This window comes from Ammospiza nelsoni, chromosome W (assembly GCF_027579445.1).
Source record: "Ammospiza nelsoni isolate bAmmNel1 chromosome W, bAmmNel1.pri, whole genome shotgun sequence".
Classification (NCBI taxonomy): Eukaryota; Metazoa; Chordata; class Aves; order Passeriformes; family Passerellidae; genus Ammospiza; species Ammospiza nelsoni.
Genome location: NC_080668.1, coordinates 5,564,484 through 5,586,323, shown reverse-complemented (window position 1 = coordinate 5,586,323; position 21,840 = coordinate 5,564,484). Strand labels below are relative to the sequence as shown.

At 45.7% G+C, this 21,840-nt stretch overlaps 1 protein-coding gene across 3 annotated transcripts in view; it reads left to right on the top strand.

Annotated features, from left to right (window-relative positions):
- Positions 1–281: 281 nt before the first annotated feature.
- The window catches only part of LOC132086217 (mothers against decapentaplegic homolog 7-like), a 34,844-nt gene continuing 13,285 nt past the window's right edge, over positions 282–21,840 (top strand). Inside the window, exons 1-4 of one of the 3 annotated variants that reach the window (XM_059491704.1) lie at positions 282–792; positions 1,339–1,392; positions 3,586–3,588; positions 6,840–6,911. In XM_059491704.1, the coding sequence (XP_059347687.1) occupies positions 282–792; positions 1,339–1,392; positions 3,586–3,588; positions 6,840–6,911 (640 nt within the window). Of the gene's footprint in view, positions 793–1,338; positions 1,393–2,083; positions 2,087–3,585; positions 3,589–6,839; positions 6,912–21,840 lie in introns of all 3 variants that reach the window. The other 2 variants (XM_059491703.1, XM_059491702.1) reach the window with 2 other exon arrangements.

Here is a 21,840-nt window from a genome sequence, read left to right as displayed (position 1 = left end):
TTAAGTGCAAAGCCGAGGCGAGCAGCGGCTCCCCACTCCTTCCCGGTTTTTCCCTAATTTGATTTTTTTCCTCCCTTGCGCCCTCGCAGCGGGCGGAGGCGCGACCAGTGCAGCCCCCCGCAGGAGGCGGTGGGACCCGCGGCCCCAGCGCGGAGACTGGCGCATGTCACAGCCCGCCTTGGCCCTGCCGCTGGCCGCCGCCACGTCTCGGCTCCCGGCCCCTTCATGCTCGGCGGACGACATGCCCGTTTTGTAGCTGGAGCCCCCTCCTCTCGTCCCGTATGTTCAGGACCAAACGTTCTGTGCTCGTCCGCCGGCTCTGGCGGAGCCGTGCACCCGGCGGAAAGGAGGAGGAGGTGGCGGCGGGCGAGTCCGGCGCGCCCGTGGCCGAGGCCGAGGCCCGGGCGCCTGCCTGCGGCGGGGGGTGCGGGTGCTGCCCGGGCAAGGCGGGCTGCGGCGGGCGGGCGTCGGCGGGCGCGGAGGCGGAACTGAAGGCGCTGATCCACGCCGTGCTGAAGCGGCTGAAGGAGCGGCAGCTGGAGGAGCTGCTGCACGCCGTGGAGTCCCGCGGTGGGGTGCGGACCCCCTGCCTGCTGCTGCCCGCCAAGGCTGACTCCCGGCTGGGCCAGCACTGGTACCCTCTGCCGATGCTGCTCTGCAAGGTGTTCCGCTGGCCCGACCTCCGCCACTGCTCCGAAGTGAAGCGAATATGTTGCTGTGAATCCTACAGCAAGGCTCACCCCGAGCTTGTTTGCTGCAACCCGCACCACCTCAGCCGGCTGTGCGAGCTAGGTACGGCGGCGGAGGGAGCAGGGGTACGGGAAGATGGAGGGGATGGCGGGATGAAGCCCCATTCGCCTTCCAGCCCACCAATTTTTTTCCCCCTCTGGAAAAAAAAAAAACAAACCAACAAACCAACACACGAAACCTCATTTCCATTGCCTTGGTTTATTTTTTATTTTTTTTCTGTTTAGAGGGGAGGGGGTGAGTTCCCGCCCCGGGGGCCCCGGCACGGCGGGCGGAGCAGTCTCTCCTCCGTCTCCGCGCGGTGCTGGGGATTAAGGGCCGAGCGGCCCAAGCGCTGCTGTGGCTCCGCCGAGCCAAGGAGGCCCTGCTTAGACAGCCCGAGTAGATAGCACGGAGGTTGGCGCCAGACGGCCCCTTTTGTTTATCTGACAGCTAAATATCAAGGCAATCACTACCTCTGCCCTGCCTCCAACCCCCAGAGCTAAGACAAACAGTTTTGCTAAAAGAATACCACTCTTATCATAAATTCTCATCTTTTTTTTTCTTTCTCATGGCTCTGCCTTTATTTTCTCTGTACTTTTCTAATTCCAGAGTCTCCCCCTCCACCCTACTCCAGATATTCAATGGATTTTCTCAAGCCAAGTGGTAAGTGGACTTTTTGCAATGCAGACTACAGATAAAAGGGAAAACAATCCCTTTCTTAACTAAGGGAAACATCTCCAGCCTTTGTTATGCATTTTGCTTTTGGGCTGCTTGCCTCTGTGCTTCCTGCTACTTCTTGAAGAATTAACATATAATTAACATATAATTTATCTAAGACACCGTCTGCATAAAGTAGGATTTTAAAGCTTTGACAAGAAACTCTAGGAGGGATTGCACTGCAGCACAGGCCTGCATTGCTTGAATCAGCCAGGAAAATCATGGGACCCAGCTGGAAATGGCAGTGGTCCCGCACCCCTAGGTGAATTTTGTAGGGATTTGTGCTAGGAACCAGCACCTCATCTCCCTGATTCCTGGGAATCCAAATGAACCTTGATAAATGGACTTGTTAGAAATCTTTGTCTTTTTAAAGGAACTTAATCCCACCTTGTCAGGTTGAAAAAATTAGGAAAAGGGGTTGAAATGTTTTTTTTCTTGTTCTTTTCTTATTTTTTAGCACAGCTTTGCATGCCTGTTGCTTGTAATTGAATGTCAGGGTGCCAGGGGAGAAGCCCGTTTGAGGCTGGCACCAGTTCTTTTGTGATTGCATAAACGCTTGGTTGGCAGTGAGCTTGCCAGGTGTGAGATAAATCAGTCTGGAAGAAGGAGGAGATGTGGGGAGAATCAGAAAGGGGAGCAGGTCAGGAAGGAGCAGCTCCTGGCTCCTCAAGAATTAGTGGATCTGGAGTGTTGGCTGGAGCACAGTGGTCTCTGTGATCATGGCCATGGCAGTCAGGAAGGGCATGGTGGTACATGGAGGCAAAGAAGACCAATACTAAGTTATTGTTTTGTTTTGGGTTTTTTTTTGCCAAAAGAACAGTTTCTGTTACATTGTTGTTCATCAGTTTTTTGGGACTAAAAGAAACCCCAGCTTTGAGGTTGCTTTGGTACTGTGTGGGGTCCCATCTTGCATACTGTTCCTTTGGAGGATGGACTGTTGTTTTTTCCTCCTCTGCACACTTTTAAAGAAACACTTATAAGTCCTTTTATGACTTGTGGAAATAGGCAAAGATGTTTAACTCAAAATTGGGTTACTGTCGCAGTGCCTCTCCGAGTGTGTGCTCGGAGCCACCCCGGCTTGCTCTGGCACAGCGAGCAGCTACGGACACTCTCCCGTTCCTTGGGAGGTCAGGAGAGCAGCTAAGGATTTCACCTTTCAGATGAGACAGCAGCACGACGTAGGCAGAAGAAGGAGAGTGGACTCCAGTTGGGGGCAAAGTCCAGGTTTTTTCCAGAGGTCAAAAGAGGCCCCAAACCCAGGGAAACCAGCCAGCTGAAGACACCCGATTTGGGGGGGGGTCTGCAGGGTGTTAAAAAGAGGGGAGTAAACCAGGGAGGGGTTTGCCTGCCTGCCAATGGGGATACAGGAGGGCGTGGGGACCAGGGAAACAGGCAGGTAGGGGGACCAATAAGAGCCACCCGAGGGAGGGGCCCTGGTGCCTGAACCTATCACTTGATGCCCTTGGTAGAAGTTTCTAGAGGGAGGGGATGGGCCATCGAGTGAAGGACAGGACACCGGGGAGGGGTTAAGGGAAGGATTCAGCCACTTTTGCGGAACAGGGGGAGGAGGTAGGGAGATTGACATTAACAAGAAGGGAGGAGGCAGCAGGGGCAGAACCATTATAACAGGGGGGAAACTGGGATAAACCAAAGTACAACTTAATGCAACTAAAACATATAAGAACACAATACAACAGGTCACGAAGCATGAACTATTTTGCCTCAGCTTGAAAAAGCCAGGACATAAAGAGTCATGAATGAAAGAAGGATATCTGGAGTAGGTTCAACATCCTGAGCATGTGCTGGTATGCAGAATGGTTGCTCTGTAATAGACTTTGAGGATCTGCCAGGTTGCGAAATTTTGTGGGTTTGTGTGAGATTGGCATTATTTTGCCTGCATCCCTGCAGTGCTTCCCCAAAAGTTTCTATTTCTTCTGCCTTTATTGCTTTTCTTTCCACTCACCAATGATCCTGGCATGGGGTGTAAAGAGCTTCGGAGCTGCAGGAGAGAAGGTTTAAAGCTTGATTTTAGTTTCCTGCAAAGATGTTAGGATAAATCTGTTAGCAGGGTTTAAACATCCAATCTGCCTCTGCTAGGACCTCATTTTCAGTTAGCCCAGTGATATATTTATTAATCAGCAAGTGATGACATAAAGTAGCAAAACATGTGTAAACAGAAAAGCTGCAGAACATGAATGTGCCATTTTGAAAGGAAAAGTTATTCCTATTGGCCAATAGGAAGTGATTAATGCTGCTTATCAGAAACACAGGAACATCTGGGTTACTCACCAAAAAAATCCTCCTTTTTTTTCCTTTTTGAAAGAAAAATCTGTTTTACAGCTGAACTCTTTACTGGGCTGCAACAGGCTGAAGTGGAGCCTGGAAGTCTGTTGTTGCAGGTGGGTTTTCCAAGCTCAGGGTTTCTTGGCATTTCTTCTGGGGAGGGACCAAGAGTTTCCTGTCTCAGCCATTTTCTCCCCTGGGACCTTGGGGGGAAGATGGTCCCTCCATTTAGACTTGGACAGCTGCATCTACTGATAGAGCTGGGAATATGCATTCAGCAAGAAACTTTTGCTTTTCCATCAAGTGTGATAGTGGCAACAAAAATATTTAAGTATTTAGTGCCATGTCTTGTGTTTGACATGGAGAGACAGACAGGAATACCAGGACCAATATGGGTTCTCAAAGTGGTCACCAGTGCCCATGATCATAGAATCACAGGATGGTTTGGGTTGGAAGGAACCTTTAAAGCTCATCCAGTCCAACCCCCCTGCTACGATCTGGGACATCTTCAACCTGACCAGGTTGCTCAGACCCCCATCCAACCTAACCTTTAATGTTTCCAGGCATGGGGCATCTACCACCTCTCTGGGCAACCTGTGCCAGTGTTTCACCACCCTCATTGTAAAAAATTTCTCTATTCTATCTAGTCTGAATCTCCCCTCTTTTAGATTAGAACCATTATGATGGGGATTCAACTGTTTTTTTTTGGAGGTGATGGAGGCTGATACAGGCTGTGTCACTGTCTGAAGGAAAGCAGGGGTGGACAGGAAGCTGGAAGTCTGCTTCAGGCAGTGAAATGCCGCATCAGTTTGTACATTGGCAGACTAGATCTGGCAGAGTGGAAAGATCTGCCCTTGATGGCCAGGTTACCTGTGGGAAGGTTGGAGGTCCAGGCTGGCTTGCTCATTCATAGAATCCTAGAATGGTTTGGGTTGGAAGGGACCTTAAAGATCATCTAGTTTCAAGTCTCCTGCCATGAGCAGAGACACCTTTCACTAGGCTAGGTTGCTCAAAGCCCCATCCATCCTGGCCTTGAACACTTCCAGGGATGGGGAGGACATTCATCAAGGAGAGGACTTCCCCTCTTCTTTACATGGGACATTTGCAGGCATGGGTGACAGTGGTTTGCACGGGGCTAGTCTCACCCTGCAAGCCTGGAGGCATGTGGGCGTTCAGCATCCCTGATGTTCCTGCAGGAGCTGCTGCTTGCAGCTGTGTTGGAAGCAAGGTGGACAGCAGTGCCTCCACATAATTCAAGCAGGCATTTTGACCCATCGTTAAGTGGGACAAGGGGCTGCAAGTTGCTGTGTCCATCATGCTCCTGGGTGGCTAGTCATGGTGGTGCTGGAGTATGAGAGTTCAGGAAACCCACTGAGACGTCATTGAAGAGCTGAATGCCTTCCTGTGGCCTTGAATTTCAGGGGAGCTGAAGGTTAGGCAGCTTCCAGGAGCTATTGGACATGTTGCAAAGTTATGCTGGTGGCCACCAGGATTAATTGTATGTCTCTGCAATGGTTTTATATTGTGAGAAATATTGCATTTCTAAAGCAACTTCAGAAGATAATTCATTGATGAGAAGAACTGGCTGTGGATGATGAGATACAAGAAGGGAACTGATAAGTCATGAAAGCACTTCACCCCGTTGCTAGGGTTATGCATTTTAATTTGGGATAGGATTCTCTCCTGCCATCCTGTTTGATGTGCTAACAGGGGACCTGGTTGCATATGATCCCTAGAACAAGACAACATGGAAAGGACAAATTATGTCCTCTATCCCACAGGGACTCTTCAGGGAGCTGTAGCTGGGGGCAGGAGCCCAGTGCAGAGCAGGGTGGTCCAGCCTGCATTCAGGAAGCATCTGTTGCCCAAGCAGTTGCAGCCATCCCAGGAGAGGGGCAGGGGGAATCTTCTGCCCAGAATATAAAGGGTTAAAAACCAAAAAAACAAAGGAAAAAAAACCGACACAACTAACCACCCATATTTCTCATGACAAGGCATCATATACAGTATTTTGCAAGTAAGTCCATTTCCTGTCTCCCCTATTGTTTTTGGTTTGATTAAGTATATCCTGTTAAACTGTATATTCCTGTTAGGGCTTTACTCTGATAAAATGAGGTTTTACAGACAGGAATTTCTTGTCCATTTGGATTTCAGGGATGAAATCTTGAAAAATTACTTTATCAGTAGGGAGAAAATTATCTTGACTCCTGGTGGTGGCCCTTGCTTTGAGATACAGCTGTGAGCAAAGTGATGTCATTAGGGAGCCCAAATTTGACAAAACCCGAAGTCTCTGGGAATTTGCTGAGGAGCAGAAGGTTTTGTGAACTTCACAGGCCTTCTCAGGTTTGTCCTTGAGCTTGTTCCACACATGGTAGTGACCAAAAAGTTGAAGTTTGCCTGCAGGACAAGGAGATTGGTGTTGGCTTCTGGCTGTTCTCATCTGGAGGAACAGGCTTGGGATGCAAAGTTCCAAATCTTGACCTCAACTACATTCATGCATCAGGAGAAACTTTTAATAGGGCTGGCAATCTTACTCTGCCCTTTGGTGGTGCATGGAGGAGTAAATCCAGTTTCCCACCTGCCTTAGGAGGTGACAGCAGGGTATAAGATTGACCAGCAACTGGTGGTGACAAAAATTGAGTGGAGAAATGCAAATGTAGACTGTTTGCTGCAAAAGTGCAGCAATGATACATTTCCTTTTTAGTTCCCATTTTGGTGAGTTACAGGTGTTGACTAAATTGAAAGTGTAAAACATTTCTATATTTAAGTATCTAATGCATTTAAACATTTTTGGGAGCTTGCTTGCATCAGAATGGCGACAACCTTGATCTTGTTACCCAGTGACTTGGGCGGAGAGGTGGCAGCCAGTCTGTAATTTTTGCCAGTCTATAGTCAGCGTTGGATGGTGAGGAAGCACAGTGTACAGACTTGACTGAGGCAACAAGTTAGGGTGGATGCTTCTTGATGAACTACAGTCTCTGCACTGGACAGTTAGTAATTGTTTTTTGCTAAGCCCTTTGGAATGTGTATTCTGCTCATGGCATTGCTGGGAACCTGCGAAGAACTGCTTATATACTGGAATTTTTTTTTCTTTGCCTCTGCTCCATCAGATTGTCCAGATTCTGTGCCTTCCTCCACTGAAACAGGGAGAACTAATTGTCTAGCCTCTGGGAGGCTTTCAGGTAAGACATCTCTATTTTTTCTTGATCTTGGATGTGGGTTGAGTTGACCAAGGGTCCCAACAGAAGGCGAAGTGATGCTGAGGAGTTTTGGGGATGTGCCTTGTTGAGAAAGGCACGCTTGAAGGGGAAATTAGGTTTTATTTCAGTAGCAGTCGCATACCTCTCATGCAGAGGATGTGCTGAAATCCCAGGTGAGGTTCTCCTTCCCCGAAAGCCCATATTTCCTTTGAATTTCAGACTTACATCCCATTAATTTTTGGACCGAGGCAGGAAGAGGCCTGTTGGGGAAGGCTAAGTGATGTTGGCTGATGATTTGTTCAGATACATGGATTATGGGAGCAGGTGCAGTTGTGCCTTGCAGAAGGATGTGGTATCAAGGTCTCTTTGACTTGGTGGTGGTGGCACCTCTTGTCTCTGGGATGAGAGCTGTGCTTGGGCTTTGCTCCTGGTGGGGTAACCAGTATCCTGCATCTGTGTGAGGCTCATGGTGCCTGGCAAGGAAAGGTGGCCCCATTTTTTGCAGAGGACATTGCAGAAGGAGTTGGGCTCAATGATCCTTATGGATTTATTCCAACTTGAGATACTCTATGATTTTAATAATTTTTCTGTTTGCCATTTCCTTTAGCCTCCAGGTGCTCTTATGGGATGGAGGTTTGGAGGGTGGTTTCCCCACCCTTCTTGGGCTTTGCGTTGGAGCAGACCTTTAACGGTCATCTAGTCCAACTCCCACCCCTTTTCCAAGGTGTGATGTCTTCAGCACTTCATCTTCCATCCTGGATGGGCCAAGTTGGTGGATGGGCTCTGTCTCTACCAGAATTAGAGTGTCTGAAACCATATACCTGTATGTACTGACTGATGTTTGAAGGTCCTTCTTTTTGTGCTGATGTCTCCTTGATTTATTTATTATTTTTATTCATTGCCTTGAAACAAATTTCAGAAATAGGTCGTTGGTGACTGCATGCACGCATCTGCCCCTGCCTCTCTTCAGGAATTGCATTTGGTGTGGATGTCTTTAAGTGAGTCTTGTTTGTTTTCATTTGGGTCTAATATATACCTTGTCTGTTATTTGAGAGAAGAGCATATTGTTTGCTCAAAGGCCCTAATGAGAATTAATCAAAAGAAGGGGGAGAGGGAACAGAGAAACTTGACACTATTTTTTTTGATACAGAAGACTTTTGGGTTTTGAGGTTTTTTTGTTACTGTTACTGGAGCCTATAGCTTTAGGGAATTAAAAAAGAGACTATAAAAAGAAAAAAGACAAGAAGCAAAACAATACAATAAGGATGTTGTTAGATTTTTTTTTCCTTTTTCCTTCTGAAATACACTCATTGCAAAGGAGAGAGTTCAGTTCCACAGGATACCACATGAAATAAGCAAAAGAAGTACACACTTTTAAAAGGGGGTTTTCTATAAGGGTTAACCTATTGATAACATCTTGTCTGGCTGCTCTGCTCCCAAAGGGAAGGTGGGAAGTGAGGGCTTGGGCTGCCAGAAATAACATGGCTTGTTCTGGGTGCCTCCCAAAGGCCTCTGGAAAGGGAACCTCCAGCTCCTCAATAGAGCCTTCTCCCCAAAAGAAAGCACATTTGGCCCTGAAAATGCTTTTTAAACTTATTCTATTTTTATAATTTCATTGTATTGCATTTTTTTTGGTCTTATGAAATGTTCATTTCCCACCAGGTCTGGAAACAGAACTCTTTGTGATCATTACCTGCTCTTTTTTCCTCTCCAAATGTAATTGTAGCCATTTAATTTAATGAGGAGCTGATAGGAGAGTTGACTCATGAAGGAATACAGTTAGTTACTGAAGCCCTGAAACAAAGCTGAATGCTTCCACATGAAAGAGCATTTTCTTTTAAATTTGCTTTGATTTACTGACATCTCCCTTCTGCAAGCAGAAGTGCAGAGCTGAAAATTCCCAACCAGAGAGACCCAGTCAAGAAAGGAAAATAAATGCACTTTGCTGCAATACTCCAAAACTGACTTTCTCCTGCTTTTTTTCTACCCCTTCCTGCATATTTTAGTTAGCAGAAAAATGTATTTGAAGAGGGCTTTAATGGCTTACTGGCAGGGTACGTGGCGAGTGCTTTGGCTTGGTCTTATCTAGTTTGGGAAGATGGGGATCCATAATGCCGGTTGGAGAATCCAGCATCCCTCATCCTCTCCAGACCAGGGCTATACACTCTTCTTGATGCTCCTTGATGAAAGGATGGCTTTATAAAAGCCAAAAAAAAAAGCCAATTTTGGTAGATTTGGAAATTGGAGTAGGTGGCTGAGGAAGAAGACATTATGGGCAATTGGTGGTAGTGGGTTCCTATAGCACCATAGGCTTTGACCACCAGTGATGGGCAGTGGATGCTGGTGTAGTAGCAATGTTCAAGGCCAGTAGACCTCTAATGTCTTGAAGCTGGAACGGCACAATTTAGTGAGGCAGATTGCTCTCAGCAATGAGAATTTGGGAACGCAGCCAGACTGGGGTTCACAGCCATTCTGTCAGGGAAACCACATGGTGGGGGGGTTTGAAAGAATGATGACAAGAGGAGCATTAAAAAGGGGATCAAAATGAGTGCCCTTGCATCTCTCCACAAAGTTCCTTTGATGATCAGGAGTCTGAGATCCAGCCACTACTGGGGTCTCAATCTCTGGAGGCTGAAAGCAGTTTCATTGATGGATACCAGAGGCACTGGAGGATTTGGGAGGGGGAGCAGTGAGGCCAGGGGTATGTATGGGAAGTGTTTCTCCTTTGCAATAACTGATCTGAGCTGCTCTTTTCCTCCCCCTCCTATTTTCTGTTCTTCTTCCTGGCCCAGGAATGCAATATTGGATAGTCCTTCATGCTGTGCTGGTGTCCTCTTCTCATCCCACCTCTGCTGTCTCTTCCCCAGCCATCCCATTCTCCAGCTGATGTACCCCTTGCTCTCCCCAAGGCACTGGCTCCACTTATTCTTACCTTTATTTATTTTCATTGGTGGTCACTCTGTGGGTAGGTAAGGACTCCTCGCTCATGGTGTCTCCCACTGACATGGTTGTGCTCAGCCCAGATCCTTTCTATCCTCAATGTGGTTAAAAAAAAAAGCAAAAATATCCCATTGTCGATAAAAATAAATTCTGTAAATGGGAGACAGAGGGGAGTTTTCCCTGTATTTTAAGCTGACTCATTCTTGGCAGATATCTTTGGTTCTAATTCTTCTTTCAAACAAGTAAAGTCATGCTTGGAGACCCTGGATGTGGCTGGCCTGTGGTCTGGAGACATTGGATTAGTCAGAGCTGAATTCCCATATGACCCGTGGAGAAAGTTCTGTTGCAAGGGTAGAAGTGAGCTGATGGTGCTTGATTGTGTCAATGCTGGCTCTCCATGCTATGATCTTCACTCAGCCCTGGACATCTTCCTCTTGACCCATGCATTGCGTGAGACTGATGGAAGGTTATGGTGCTCATGGTGGGTGAGAAGATGTCTCTCTTGCAGGATAAATGGATGGTGCTGGATCTGCTGGCAAAGTGAAGCTCTTCAAGAAGCCCAGAACCAGCCATCACAGAGGGAAAGCAAGATGACTGGCTTATGTCCTCACCTCCTCCATTTAAGGGGTTATTCATAAAATACCAAACCTGGAAGTTTACCTAGATTTCAGCCCAATCCTGTTGACTTTTCCTGACTCTGGAACTGCCCCAGGGTCTCCTGGAGCCAGTGGATGTTGAGTGACAGTTCTTGGTGGATGCTGGACCAAGCAAGGCTTTGCAAGGCTCGACCATGGGAGACCCATGGGGCTCTTCTGCAGCAAGCCCAGCCTCAGTTTCTCCCTCCCAACTCCTCTGAAACAAAAAGACAGGAAAAGACCTCTGGAGTCTGAAGAAGCATCAGCATCACTCCCTTCTCTGGTTCTTCTGGTGGTGGGACCTCATCAGGTTTAAGGGACCACTTGGCTGAATGATATTTCATTTCAAAATTGTAAACAGGTCAGAAATGTTTCACTATGGCTCTGATCCCTGCTGGTATCTGCTCACTAGGGAAGAAGCACCTTGCCCAAATCCAGAGCTATTTGTGCTCCAAAGTGGCTCCTCATTACATATCCCCATGTAAACAGGATCATCCCATGCAGTTTCTCTGGTAGAGTTCTGCCTGTGTTTTCCCATTTCCCCTCTTTCCACCTCCCTTTTGTATGGACTTTATAACCACCTGTGAAGTGCCTTTTTTTACAAATTGGCATTCTATTATAATCTGAAATTGACATCTTCCTGTGGAACTAGGATTCCTTATTTGTCCCAGGGATAAACAATTGCTGGGGATTTTTTTTTTTAAGTCATTTATTCTTAGTTTATTTTTGAGCATGCATACTTTTCTACTTTTTTTTTTTTTTTTTGTTTTGTTTTGGGGTTTTTTGTTTGTTTTGTTTTGAGCATCACAGGGCATTGCATCCTTTCCTTCCCAGCTTCATTGGAGAGATAACCTCTCCTCCCTGCTTACCTAAAAACCCACCATCCCATCTTGGAAAGGACAAAGTTATCAGGGGTTAGACTAGGAACCTCTCAACTTGCCTTGCACATCATCTGACTGTGGCTGACAGGGAGGAGGGAGCCGGGAGCTTGGCACCAACTCTGGGACTTTTGGCTTGGTGACCCTCTCTGGCTCCTTCAGCCTTCTGAGGTTTTTTTAAGGAGGTTCTCACCCTGCAGTGACCCCCCCAGGAACACCCTGGGATAACCCCTGTGCTGCTGTGGGGATGCTGAGGTTATCCTCCTGCCAGCTCCGGGCTCTTCGCCAATTAAAATTCCCCCAAAGCAAATAGGACCCATTTAATAATTACTTTTTAAATGCTTTAGGGCCTTTTGAACCTTTCCTAGATACTCCTCTATGATGGGTTTTAAACAGAAATTATGTCAGAGGTGGTGCCCCCCATTAAATGCTGCGTATTTCAATCCATCCCTGTATAGCTCCATTAAATCCATTTTTCTGGATGCTGATAGATTTTCCCAACCAAATGGTCCTTTGAGAGCAGCTGACAATAAAATGCAGAAGAAGACCCTACCACCAGCAAGTCCTTCATGATGGGGACCACTCATGTTTTATCCTGCAACCTGACACTTTTTGGGGAGGAATGAGGATAAAAAGGTGAATTTTGGAGGTTAGGTGTCAATTCAGACCATGCTCTGCTTGCAAAAGCTGTCCCCATGAACATTGGCAACTAGATCATTGGGGACATTTAAAACTCGATGAGACAAAAACACTTGTAGAGAAGCAGCCCCAGGCTGGCAGGGATGTGGGCTGTATCGTTTCCATCTCCACTGTCTGCCAGTGGATATTACTTACCCTAGAGGAACCAGTGCCACTAACCACATGCATTTCCCTGCTGCCGGCATGGGAAATGTCTATTTTGAACTGCAGCAGCCAAGATCATAAACCTCCATGCTGACTTTAAAAAAGATACACCCCATTTTCGAGTGCACATGGAGTAAATGGTGTGTAAGGACTCCCTCCCCAGCCCCAATCAGGTGCTTTAGGAGGGTGATGGGCTGGGCAACGGGTAGGTGCCAGGTCCTTCTGCCACCCCCTGCCTGGCCACTTGCCTACTGTCACAAAGGAGCTTCCTTTCCAGTTTATTTTCAGCACTGAGATATTAACTGCTGAGGCATGGTCTCTGTTCTAACCACCCTCACTTTTTTGCCTAAATTGCTTTGTTTTCACCCCCCATCAGCGTGCCGAGCCTGTTGGCTTGGCTTTGATGCTGCCGGGGTACTGGCTGAGTCACAGTTGCTGCTGAGGAAGAGGAAGGTACAGAGGAGACAGTGGCCTGATCCTGCATGGGGCTAAGGTCAAGGAAGGGAAGGAGCGCAGCAGCTCCCAGGATTTCTATTCACTTGCTTTGGATTATTCACTTTGTTCTGTTTGATTTTTATTCTTTTAACTTCTTTTAATAAAAGCAACATCTTGGATGTTGCCAGCTGCCTCTTTCTCTGCATTTTATTTTATTTTACTTTATTTTATTTATTTATTTTAAAATTTTATTTTCCTTTTTTTTTTTTTTTTTTATTTCTTCTCCTCTTTCTCTTCATCCTCCTTCTAATGCAAGAAAAGAGCTTTTCTGGGAAAGCATTGCAGGAATTTTCCATTCTCATCCAGGGAAGAGTGGAGGCTCACATCCCCTGTACACAGACCTGCTGTGGCAGCCACCCCTGGGGGGGGTCTTTGTTGATGGACTCAAGTTGTTGGGTCCAAAATTTTTTTTCCAGGGGATTTTGTGCTGTTAGGGATGTGACATGGTGCTTGCTAATAGACAGTCTTTCTCTCCCCTTTCTTTTTTCTTTTCTCTTTATTTTTCCTGTGTTTTTTCCCTTCCTCTTTTGGGTAGTCATTTAAATGCCTGATGATATCTTTCACCCTGTTAATTAACAGGAAACATTGGGACAAGACAGAAAATTGCATCAGTCTTTTAGGAGAAAAGAGACAAGAAAAAGAAAATACAAGAAAATATAGTTATTAGTGAAAGAAAGTGCTGGGGGAGGAGGAGAAAGAAAAGGAGGAAAAATATATCCTATAGGCCTTGCTTTTCCAAGGGAGTCTGTTCCAGCACTTGATTTTATTTTTATTATGCCAGAAAAATATTTGACTAGCTGGATCACCTTTGCTTGAGTGTGAACTCGAGCTTCCCAAGGATTTTTTTTTTTCTCATGCTTTTTCTCAGCTTTCTTTCCTAAACTGTGAGGCTTAGGAAGCTCTTGCCTGGGAGACTAATTTTGGTTTGGCTGCTCAGCCCTTCAAATTGGTCCACACACAGTATCATTATCTTGGTTTTAACTTGCAAGGAGGAAAAACCTCCCACCCTGTAAGAGCTGTCTCAGTCCTTTTCTAGCCTTTTAACCTCTGTATAAAAAACTTCCTGGCTTCAGCTCCCCAGTTGACTTGTGCTGACAATGCCAAAGCACTGTAGGGTGGTTGCAAGAGGTCCTGATAATGCTCTCACTGATGCTCCTCCATGTGCAATGGCGAGTACCAGGCTCTGTGGTGCTTCCTCAACCTCCCTTGGGGATGAAGTAAAATGCCCAGTGGGCTTTTGGTGATGCTTCTCCATGTGCAATGGTGAATACCCGGCTCTGTGCCCCATCCTTGGGGATGAAGTAAGATGCCTGGTGGAGTGCTGGGATTTGGTGAGCTATCTTTGAGGTAAAGTTCTGGCTCCCATGGGCTTTCCTGTTTTTTCCCTGAATTCCTGAGCAGGTGGAAAGGCAAATATTGCTATTAAATGAATAATTCAGAAGCACTTGGGCTGTTAAGCCTTGTTGCAAATATGTACCTATATGTGTACATAATGAATGAGACTATGGATAGTTATATATTCAGCAAAATCTATTCAGCCTATATATATATAAATATATTCTATATATATAATTATATATAATATATAGGTATATTCAATATATAATGAATATATAATATATATTTTATATAGGTTGATTATATTAAATATATTCACTGTATATTGAAAATATTTTATATTTTTATAGAATTCTATATAATACATATAAAGGTTGAATAGATTTTGTTTGTAGAGCTGCCAAAACTGCATCAATAAGAGTTTGCTTTGTGTTGGAGAAACTCAGGTGTTGGGAAGGTGGTGGAAGTTCAAACATCCTTCAGTTTTACAACCAGTGAAGTTGGCTCTGGATCTAATGATTTTAAGTGATGGAAAGCAATGGGTTGAATTTATGGATACTAAAAATTGCTGGGGATCACTGCCAGTGATGCAAAGTAATACAAGAGGGGTTGTATGTCTGCATGTTGGTGTACAAGGTGAGATTTTGAGTAGAAAAGCAGGGGAAATGACAAAATAGTTGAGAAATTAAACCATAAGATGAGATCCTACTTGCCCACACAGGACAGCTGCCAATGACCCTGTAGCTGGGCTCTGGCAGTACCTTCCCAGGCAAAGCAGACAGAGTAAATAACTCCATAAAATCATCCTTTGAGTGGGAATAAAATAACAGGAGTTTTATTTGGAAAAAGAGTTGGGACCCTGAAGTTACATCACTGTGTTTGAACTGATGAATTAATTTTCTTTGTAAGCCAGGCTGAGACTTTTTAGCTCATAATAAAGGAACAAACCCATAAGTCATACACAGTGACCTGTAGTTTTCCTGTTCTTTGTCACAGCCAAGCATAGAAAATGTATCCTGGGTGTCAAGAGCATGAAGCTTTGGCTTACCTGAGATGTTGCACTAAGGTTATTTTCTGGAGCAGCTAGTGTGATTGGTGCTGGGTTTGCTGAAGGGTGGTGCTGAGCTCCAGATCCCCTGGGGCTTTGTCCCCGCAGGATGATGTTGCTGGGTGTTGGTGACACCCCAAATTACCTGATCTTTGCCCCCATGTGTCCTGGTTTAGGGCAAATTTGGGGGAAAACCTCCAAAAGGGGGCCCCTTCAGAAAGCAAACCCACACGGCCCCTCCCCCCAACCAGTTCGGGAAGGATTCCTCTGAGTGAAGTGGAAAGAACCTGTTTATTTAACAGGCAAAGAACCCCCCAGCACACAAAATGAACAATACCGGATGACAACACTCACCGCTCTGAAAAGATGACGAATTCAGAAAGTCTCTCTTGGGAGTGGTCATTCTGTTATCAGTCCCTCCAGTGCTGGGGGCAGCTGCTGCAGGCCACAAGGTGCAAACTCTTGGTGTTTCCCGGGTCCCAGTCTGGAGCAGGTTTGAGTAGTTCCAAGAAAGGAAAGAAAAAACAGTCCAGGGAAAATTTGGACTGCTTAGCTAAACTAACTAACGAGCAGAAGCAAAAAGCAAGAGCAAAGCAGGAGCAAAGCAGAAGCAAGAGCAAAGCAAAAAGCCAAGCAAAAAGCAAAAGCAGCACTATGTACTGCCCCGTCTGTGTGTCCCGCCAGCTGTGGGGGAGCAGGCTAATAACAAAACCAAAAGAAAACATTCGGTCTTCACAGCCAGTCTTGAAGGTACAGTACATAATATCCAGAACAAACAGAACACACAGATGGGGATACAAGCATCATAATGTCACTCTAGGACACCATGGGAGGATGCTGCTTGGTCTCAGTGGTGCCACCCTGGCTGACAGTGGCACAGTCCATGGCTGGGTCACACCTCAGCTGCTGCACCCAAAAGTGGGGTGGGATGAGCCACAAAGAGCTTTTTGGGTTGTTTTTTTTCTTTCTTAATCTGTGTGCTGCCCACCTGCCCTGATTTATAGCCCAGGGCAAACCTCTGCCAGCCTCCATCTGCAAAAAGAGGGTGCCAGCTCTGACGGAGCATCAGGAGGGTTAATTAGTTAATGAATGTAATATTCTCTATAATTGCTACATGTTATTAATCCAGAGCAAAGTGAGAGGCAAGGGGAGGGATGTGTGCATGGTCAAACTTGTGAACTCCATCCAAACACTGTCCATTCTGTCTGTCCATCCCTTGCTTTCTCCCTACCTGGGTAGGGGCTGATGCTGTTTGGTCCATCCCTGGGTAGCAACCCTGTCTCTACACCAGCGTGCTTCACTGCCTGATTTTAGGAATAGGTGTGATTAGATTATAAAGTCAAACTTTTTCAGTCTGCATGCTTTCTCCAGTCTGGCACTGGGTGGTTTTTTTCCCCTAAGTAGGCCCTGGCCCCACATCGACAGGGTATTAGGTTGTAAAGAAAGCCAGGAGGAATGAAGGGAAGGAAGGAGGGAGGGAGAAGGGGGTGGCAGGGAGACCTTTTCATCAGATTCATGACTGGAATTTATGGGCAGGAATGCAGTAAATGCTCCAAATGCCAGCCCAGCTAAACAGTTTTCATAATTGTTATGGATCAGGGCACAACAAGCATGAGAAGGACTTTGGTTCCAACCCTGCTTTTACCATGTGTTTACATCCCTGAGAGGGATGCTGCTCACAGGGAGCAGCATGGGGGAGGCGGGCTTTTTTTGGTGTGGGAGGGAAGCATGTTTTTATGTCTGTTTTCAGTCTTTGCGAAGAATTCTTGGTTGGTGTACTGAGCAGAGAGATTTTTTTTTGTATTGAAATGAGACCGGCAGTAATGCCATGTGTGTTGCATGGAATGCATTTGGGGGGATATCCTAACACACATCTGTGTATTAGGTATCAGTTTGTATTTTGGTTTAAAACCCAGTGGGAAAATCAAACCCACTCAAGCTGCCCTTTTTCCCTTGCCCCCCTTCTGATAGTGGAGGAAACACTAGGAGAGATTATACGATGGAATCACAATTTACTGAAAAATCGTAATAACAACAAAAATATTAATAAAAGAGTGTGCAAAAGAAAGAGTCTTTTACCCACAAAAGGGTATTCACCACTGAACAAACAAAAACGCTTCTCGAAGACAGCGCCCGGCATGGTTTCCCAGACAAAGGCAAAATGGCGACTGGCCCTCTGCTGAGCCATGTGGTGTATGGGAAGACAAAATGTTGGGTAGGCTTGCTGCTGAGCTTTCTTACCCTAGCCAAAAACAATGGAAAAAACAGGGACAAGGCAAAACCTGGTGGGACATGACAGGGCTCTGAAACAGGTCAGGGGACCATTCTCCTGTGCCTGACTTTGCTGGAGCAGGACTGGAGTGCTTGGTGGTTCTGTCTGTGGCTTGGGTTCTGGCTGCAGCTATGGCAGCTGCTACAGCTTGAAGTCCACATGGTTTGGCTGGGCTCCACTCCATGCTGCTGCTGCTCGCTCCCTTTTCTTTTTCTAGGAGCAGCATCTTAGGCTCACCAGTGCTGTCTTTCAACACCAAACCAGAAAAAACGTGGCTTGGAGAAACAGGAAAGGGACTGCCGGTAGCAAAGAGGGACTAGGTATGCTGGGCTGACCCCAAAACCTGAAAACCCCTCCCTTGAGCCCAAAAAAAGATGACTACCCTTCTGCCCTGGCTTTCTCCTGCTGAAACCATGCTGCCACCATGATGTGGGCAGTATGGAATCAAACAGTGCTAGAAACTTCACCCCTTTTCTCTATAACCATGACAGTTTGGATATCTTAGACTGCTCTGCTTCGGTTTTTATTAAGGTCTTTACAAGGTTTTTAACTTGCCACCCACACAGTCATATGTTGTCTGTGGAGAGCTGTGGCTTTCCTAGGGACTATATCCCTGCCCTCCCGAGGGCATCACTGGGTACTAGGCAACCTTGTGACAGTGGAGCTTTATTTTTAATTTCAAAAGCTTTTTAAGGTCTTCATCCTCTAAACCCAAGCTTGGTGTCTGTGTTGAGGGGGGCTGTGACCCCAGGGTTGGCATGGCCCAGTGGCTTCTTGTGGCTTCAACATCAAAATAGGATTTTTGGGGATTTTCCACATAGATCTGCATGCCCTTGTGCCTATTGGGGTGGTCCAGGAATCTTAAAAACCCCTGTGGATGTTAGCAGCAACCTTCTGGAAGGGTGTTCCCTCTTGAAGCATCCCCTTATCCCAACTGACTGCCATGTTGAGGTTTGGGGAAGGGATTCCTATCCTACTGCTTTTTTGAAACAAGGGAAAAGTTTTCCCACACCTTTGAGGGGAATAGAAGGAGATGCAGATAAAGAAGGTTATTTAAATGAAAACTTAAAAAATAATTAGACTGACTGTATACTAAACAACAGCAAAGAAGCCCATTTACTGTAAATATTATGAGTGGATTTGGCAGGCTCCTTTACCCCCACCCTTCCTCTAAGGCTTTCCTCTGGGTTGAGTCAAAATTTGTCCTTCAGACAGCATGGTACTCTATAATTTGCATGACTGATGAGGCCCAAAGCCTGGTATGGAGGAAACTGGAGTCAGCTGGCTCCTCTCTAACTGCTGGACACAGGCAGACAGGCATTTTTGGTGTGTGCCTGTGTATTCTCTGCCTCACCTTGTAGCTCCAGCTTTACTTGGCTGGCACAAAAAAAAAAAAGGTTCTTCTCTTCTCAAGTTGTTTTTAGCTGTGGTAATTGATTAATCACTGTAATTAGACAGTAGCAGTGACTAATAAGATGTTTATGAATCAAATTTCTGGTTTGGTGGACTCCATGAAATCAGTGGTTTCTCTTTGGTTCTTTCTTTATCATCCTTTGATGCAGGGGACATCAATCACCCCATATTTTCCAATGTTGGACATTCCTCCTGGGCCAGCCTTGGCATTTGCCATACTCGTGCCCACTTGTGAGGCTTTGTAGGTCTGCAAGAACATGTTTGCAAGGACCCTTTCTCACTTTATTTTCTTGCTATTATTATCCTATCCCTAAATTAACCCTCAAAGGTCAGGCCTGGGTTCCAGGTTGGGAGAAGGTTGACTCAAGGCACCACCAAGTTGGGGTGGGAACCTGAGAGGATCAGTCATCTCTGCCCACTGTCTAACCCAACCTTGTGTTTGTCCTGATTTCACAAGAAAGTTTCCCAGCTGTGGTAAAGGTGATGGAAGTTCTTGGTTGGGTCACAAGGGGACTGAGCAGAGTACTCCCAAGCTTGTAGGTTGCCACTAGCATGAGTCTGAACCAAAGAAATATTTCCCTAGAAATATCAGGAAATCCCAGACTCCTTCCCCTGTTGGCTTCTGCCACATTTTATCCCCTTTGTTTCCATTGGACTTGCAAGGTTACAAATCCATTGGCAACATCTTGGCTTCTGGCTGCCAGTCTTTAGAAAATATCATCCAACTGAATTCATGGGGGAAATCAGTTGGACATTTATTTTTGTGCAAGGTTGACTGATTTTGCTAGGAGCAAGGAGCCATTTAAATGATTGAGTAGACAAGTTGTTAGAAAATTTAACAAATAATCTTAAGGCTCTTTAGCCTGCATGACTACTATGATGAGTAATAAGAGCTGCCTAGTTAGACATAGACAGAAATTTATGGTCTATCCTGTCAATCTGCAGATTAAGGACTCCATAAGTACCTATGGACGCAATGGGCTGTAATAGCTCCTGAAGAGATATTATGGTCTATCATGTCAATAGTCTACAGATTAAAGACTCTCTAAGTATATGTTGATGTGACTGACTGCCTCAGCTCTTTGGGGGCTCTTGTGTTGGTGTGGAGGAGGAGCCCCATGGGCCACCTTGGGTGATGGCATCCCTGCAGTATGTAAGGGTTTATTTTCTTTGCAAACAACAGGAGCTTAACAAATGACCATCCCATCCTCTAAATTAGCTTTTCAGAAACCATCCCAGCCATCAAAAGCTGGGAGGTGAAAGTGTCTAATGTGTGTAGGGAGATATAAAAAGTTTGGGGCAAATATTGCTATGGGTGGTATCTCTAGGCTGCCACAAACTCTGTTAAAGGCACAAAGATCCTTTTCTGCAGCAGGATATATTCTTTAATTTGAATTTTTTTTTTTTTTTAAGCATACCTGGAAATCTGTCTTTAAGGATTTTTCTTGGGTTTTTTTTTGTTTTGTTTTGTTTTTTTATTTTTTGTTCTCCCACTCAAATAGCCTGCAAATTATCTGAGAAACTAGAAAGGAAGTAAAATTTCCTTTCTTGTGCCTGTTTTTCCTTGTTTTGATGAGTTGTGTGGTTGCACATCATACTTGGTGTTTTCCTTGCCTTGATGTTTGCTTTTGAGTAAGAGTTCAGGGAGGTGTTTTTCCTGATATCCTGCAAAACCAGCACTTGCCAGTAGCATGAGGGGTAAAACTGCAACTGGAATGCCACGAACTGTCCTGAGAACAGTCCAGAAGAGCATGCAAAAATTAATAAAAAGTTCTGGGGTTTTTGTCACCTTCTCTTCCATCTCAACAAGTAGAGAAGATGGGAGTCATGGCTCTGCCTCAGGCTTGCAAATGCTGCTTAAGGTCAGCCAAGAGAGATTACTGGGCATGAGATGTGCTGAGCTTGCTCTCAGCTTTGGCCCCAGTTAAACAACATGTCGTACTGACACCAGTCAAGCCAACTTTTTTTAAGCACAATGTGCTGATGGATAAAGGAAGAAGGACCATAGGTTCTTCTCTTCTTTGGTGGTGCCCACAGCATTCATTTTCCAGCAGAGAGCTGCCTCCTAGGAACATAAGAAGGTCATGGACCTGTTGGAGCAAGTCCAGAAGAGGCCATGAAGGTAATCACAGGGCTGAAGCACCTCTCCTAAGAAGACAGGCTGGGAGAGTTGGGGTTGTTCAGCCTGGAGAAGAGAAGGCTCTGGGGAAACTTTAAAGTACCTTCCAGTACCTAAAGGGGCTACAAGAGAGCTGAAGAGGGACTTTTGTCAAGGGCATGGAGTGACAGGACAAGGGGGAATGACTTCAAACTGACAGAGAGCAGGGTTATATTCGATATTGGGAAGAAATTCTTGATTGTGAGGGTGGTGAGGTACTGGCACAGGTTGCCCAGAGAGGTGATAGACACCCGCTCGCCATAAGTGTTCAAGTCCAGGTTGGATGGGGCTTTGAGCAACCTGGTCTAGAGGAAGGTGTCCCTGCCCATAGCAGGGAGTTTGAACTAGATGATTTTTATGTTTCCTTTCAACCCAAACCATTCTAGGATGCTATGATCTCCTTGCTGCCCCAGGAGCTCCCATCTGGGTCCTGGCCCTTCTAGGACAGTGTGGAGAGTTTAGTTCAAGCATGGCTTAAAGAAAAAGGCCATGAAGGCATACAGTTGAGAGAACAGTAAAAGGTAGTTGCAAAGCAGTTCCAAAAGCAGTTCCCAGGCTTGATTTCTATAAACAATTAGGCTCTCTCATGTATCACTTTATAAACAATAAGGTTCTCAGACAGTCTTCCCATAACAAGCAAAACACCCTCTCTGGGAAAAGATGGCACCCTGGGAACAGATATGGAAGTTTTGGGAACCTTTCATATCACAGTGGGAACACTGGTTCTGTTTTTAATAAACAATCATAGGTATTGTAAAACAAAAGGAGTGGTTAGAGTTTTCTCTGTTAGCCTATCGTGAGCTTGGATTTTGTAATATGCATGAAGTTAATTAGCACTGTTATATAAAGTGACCGATCGATCAATAAATTGGAGTTCGATGCATTAAAGGA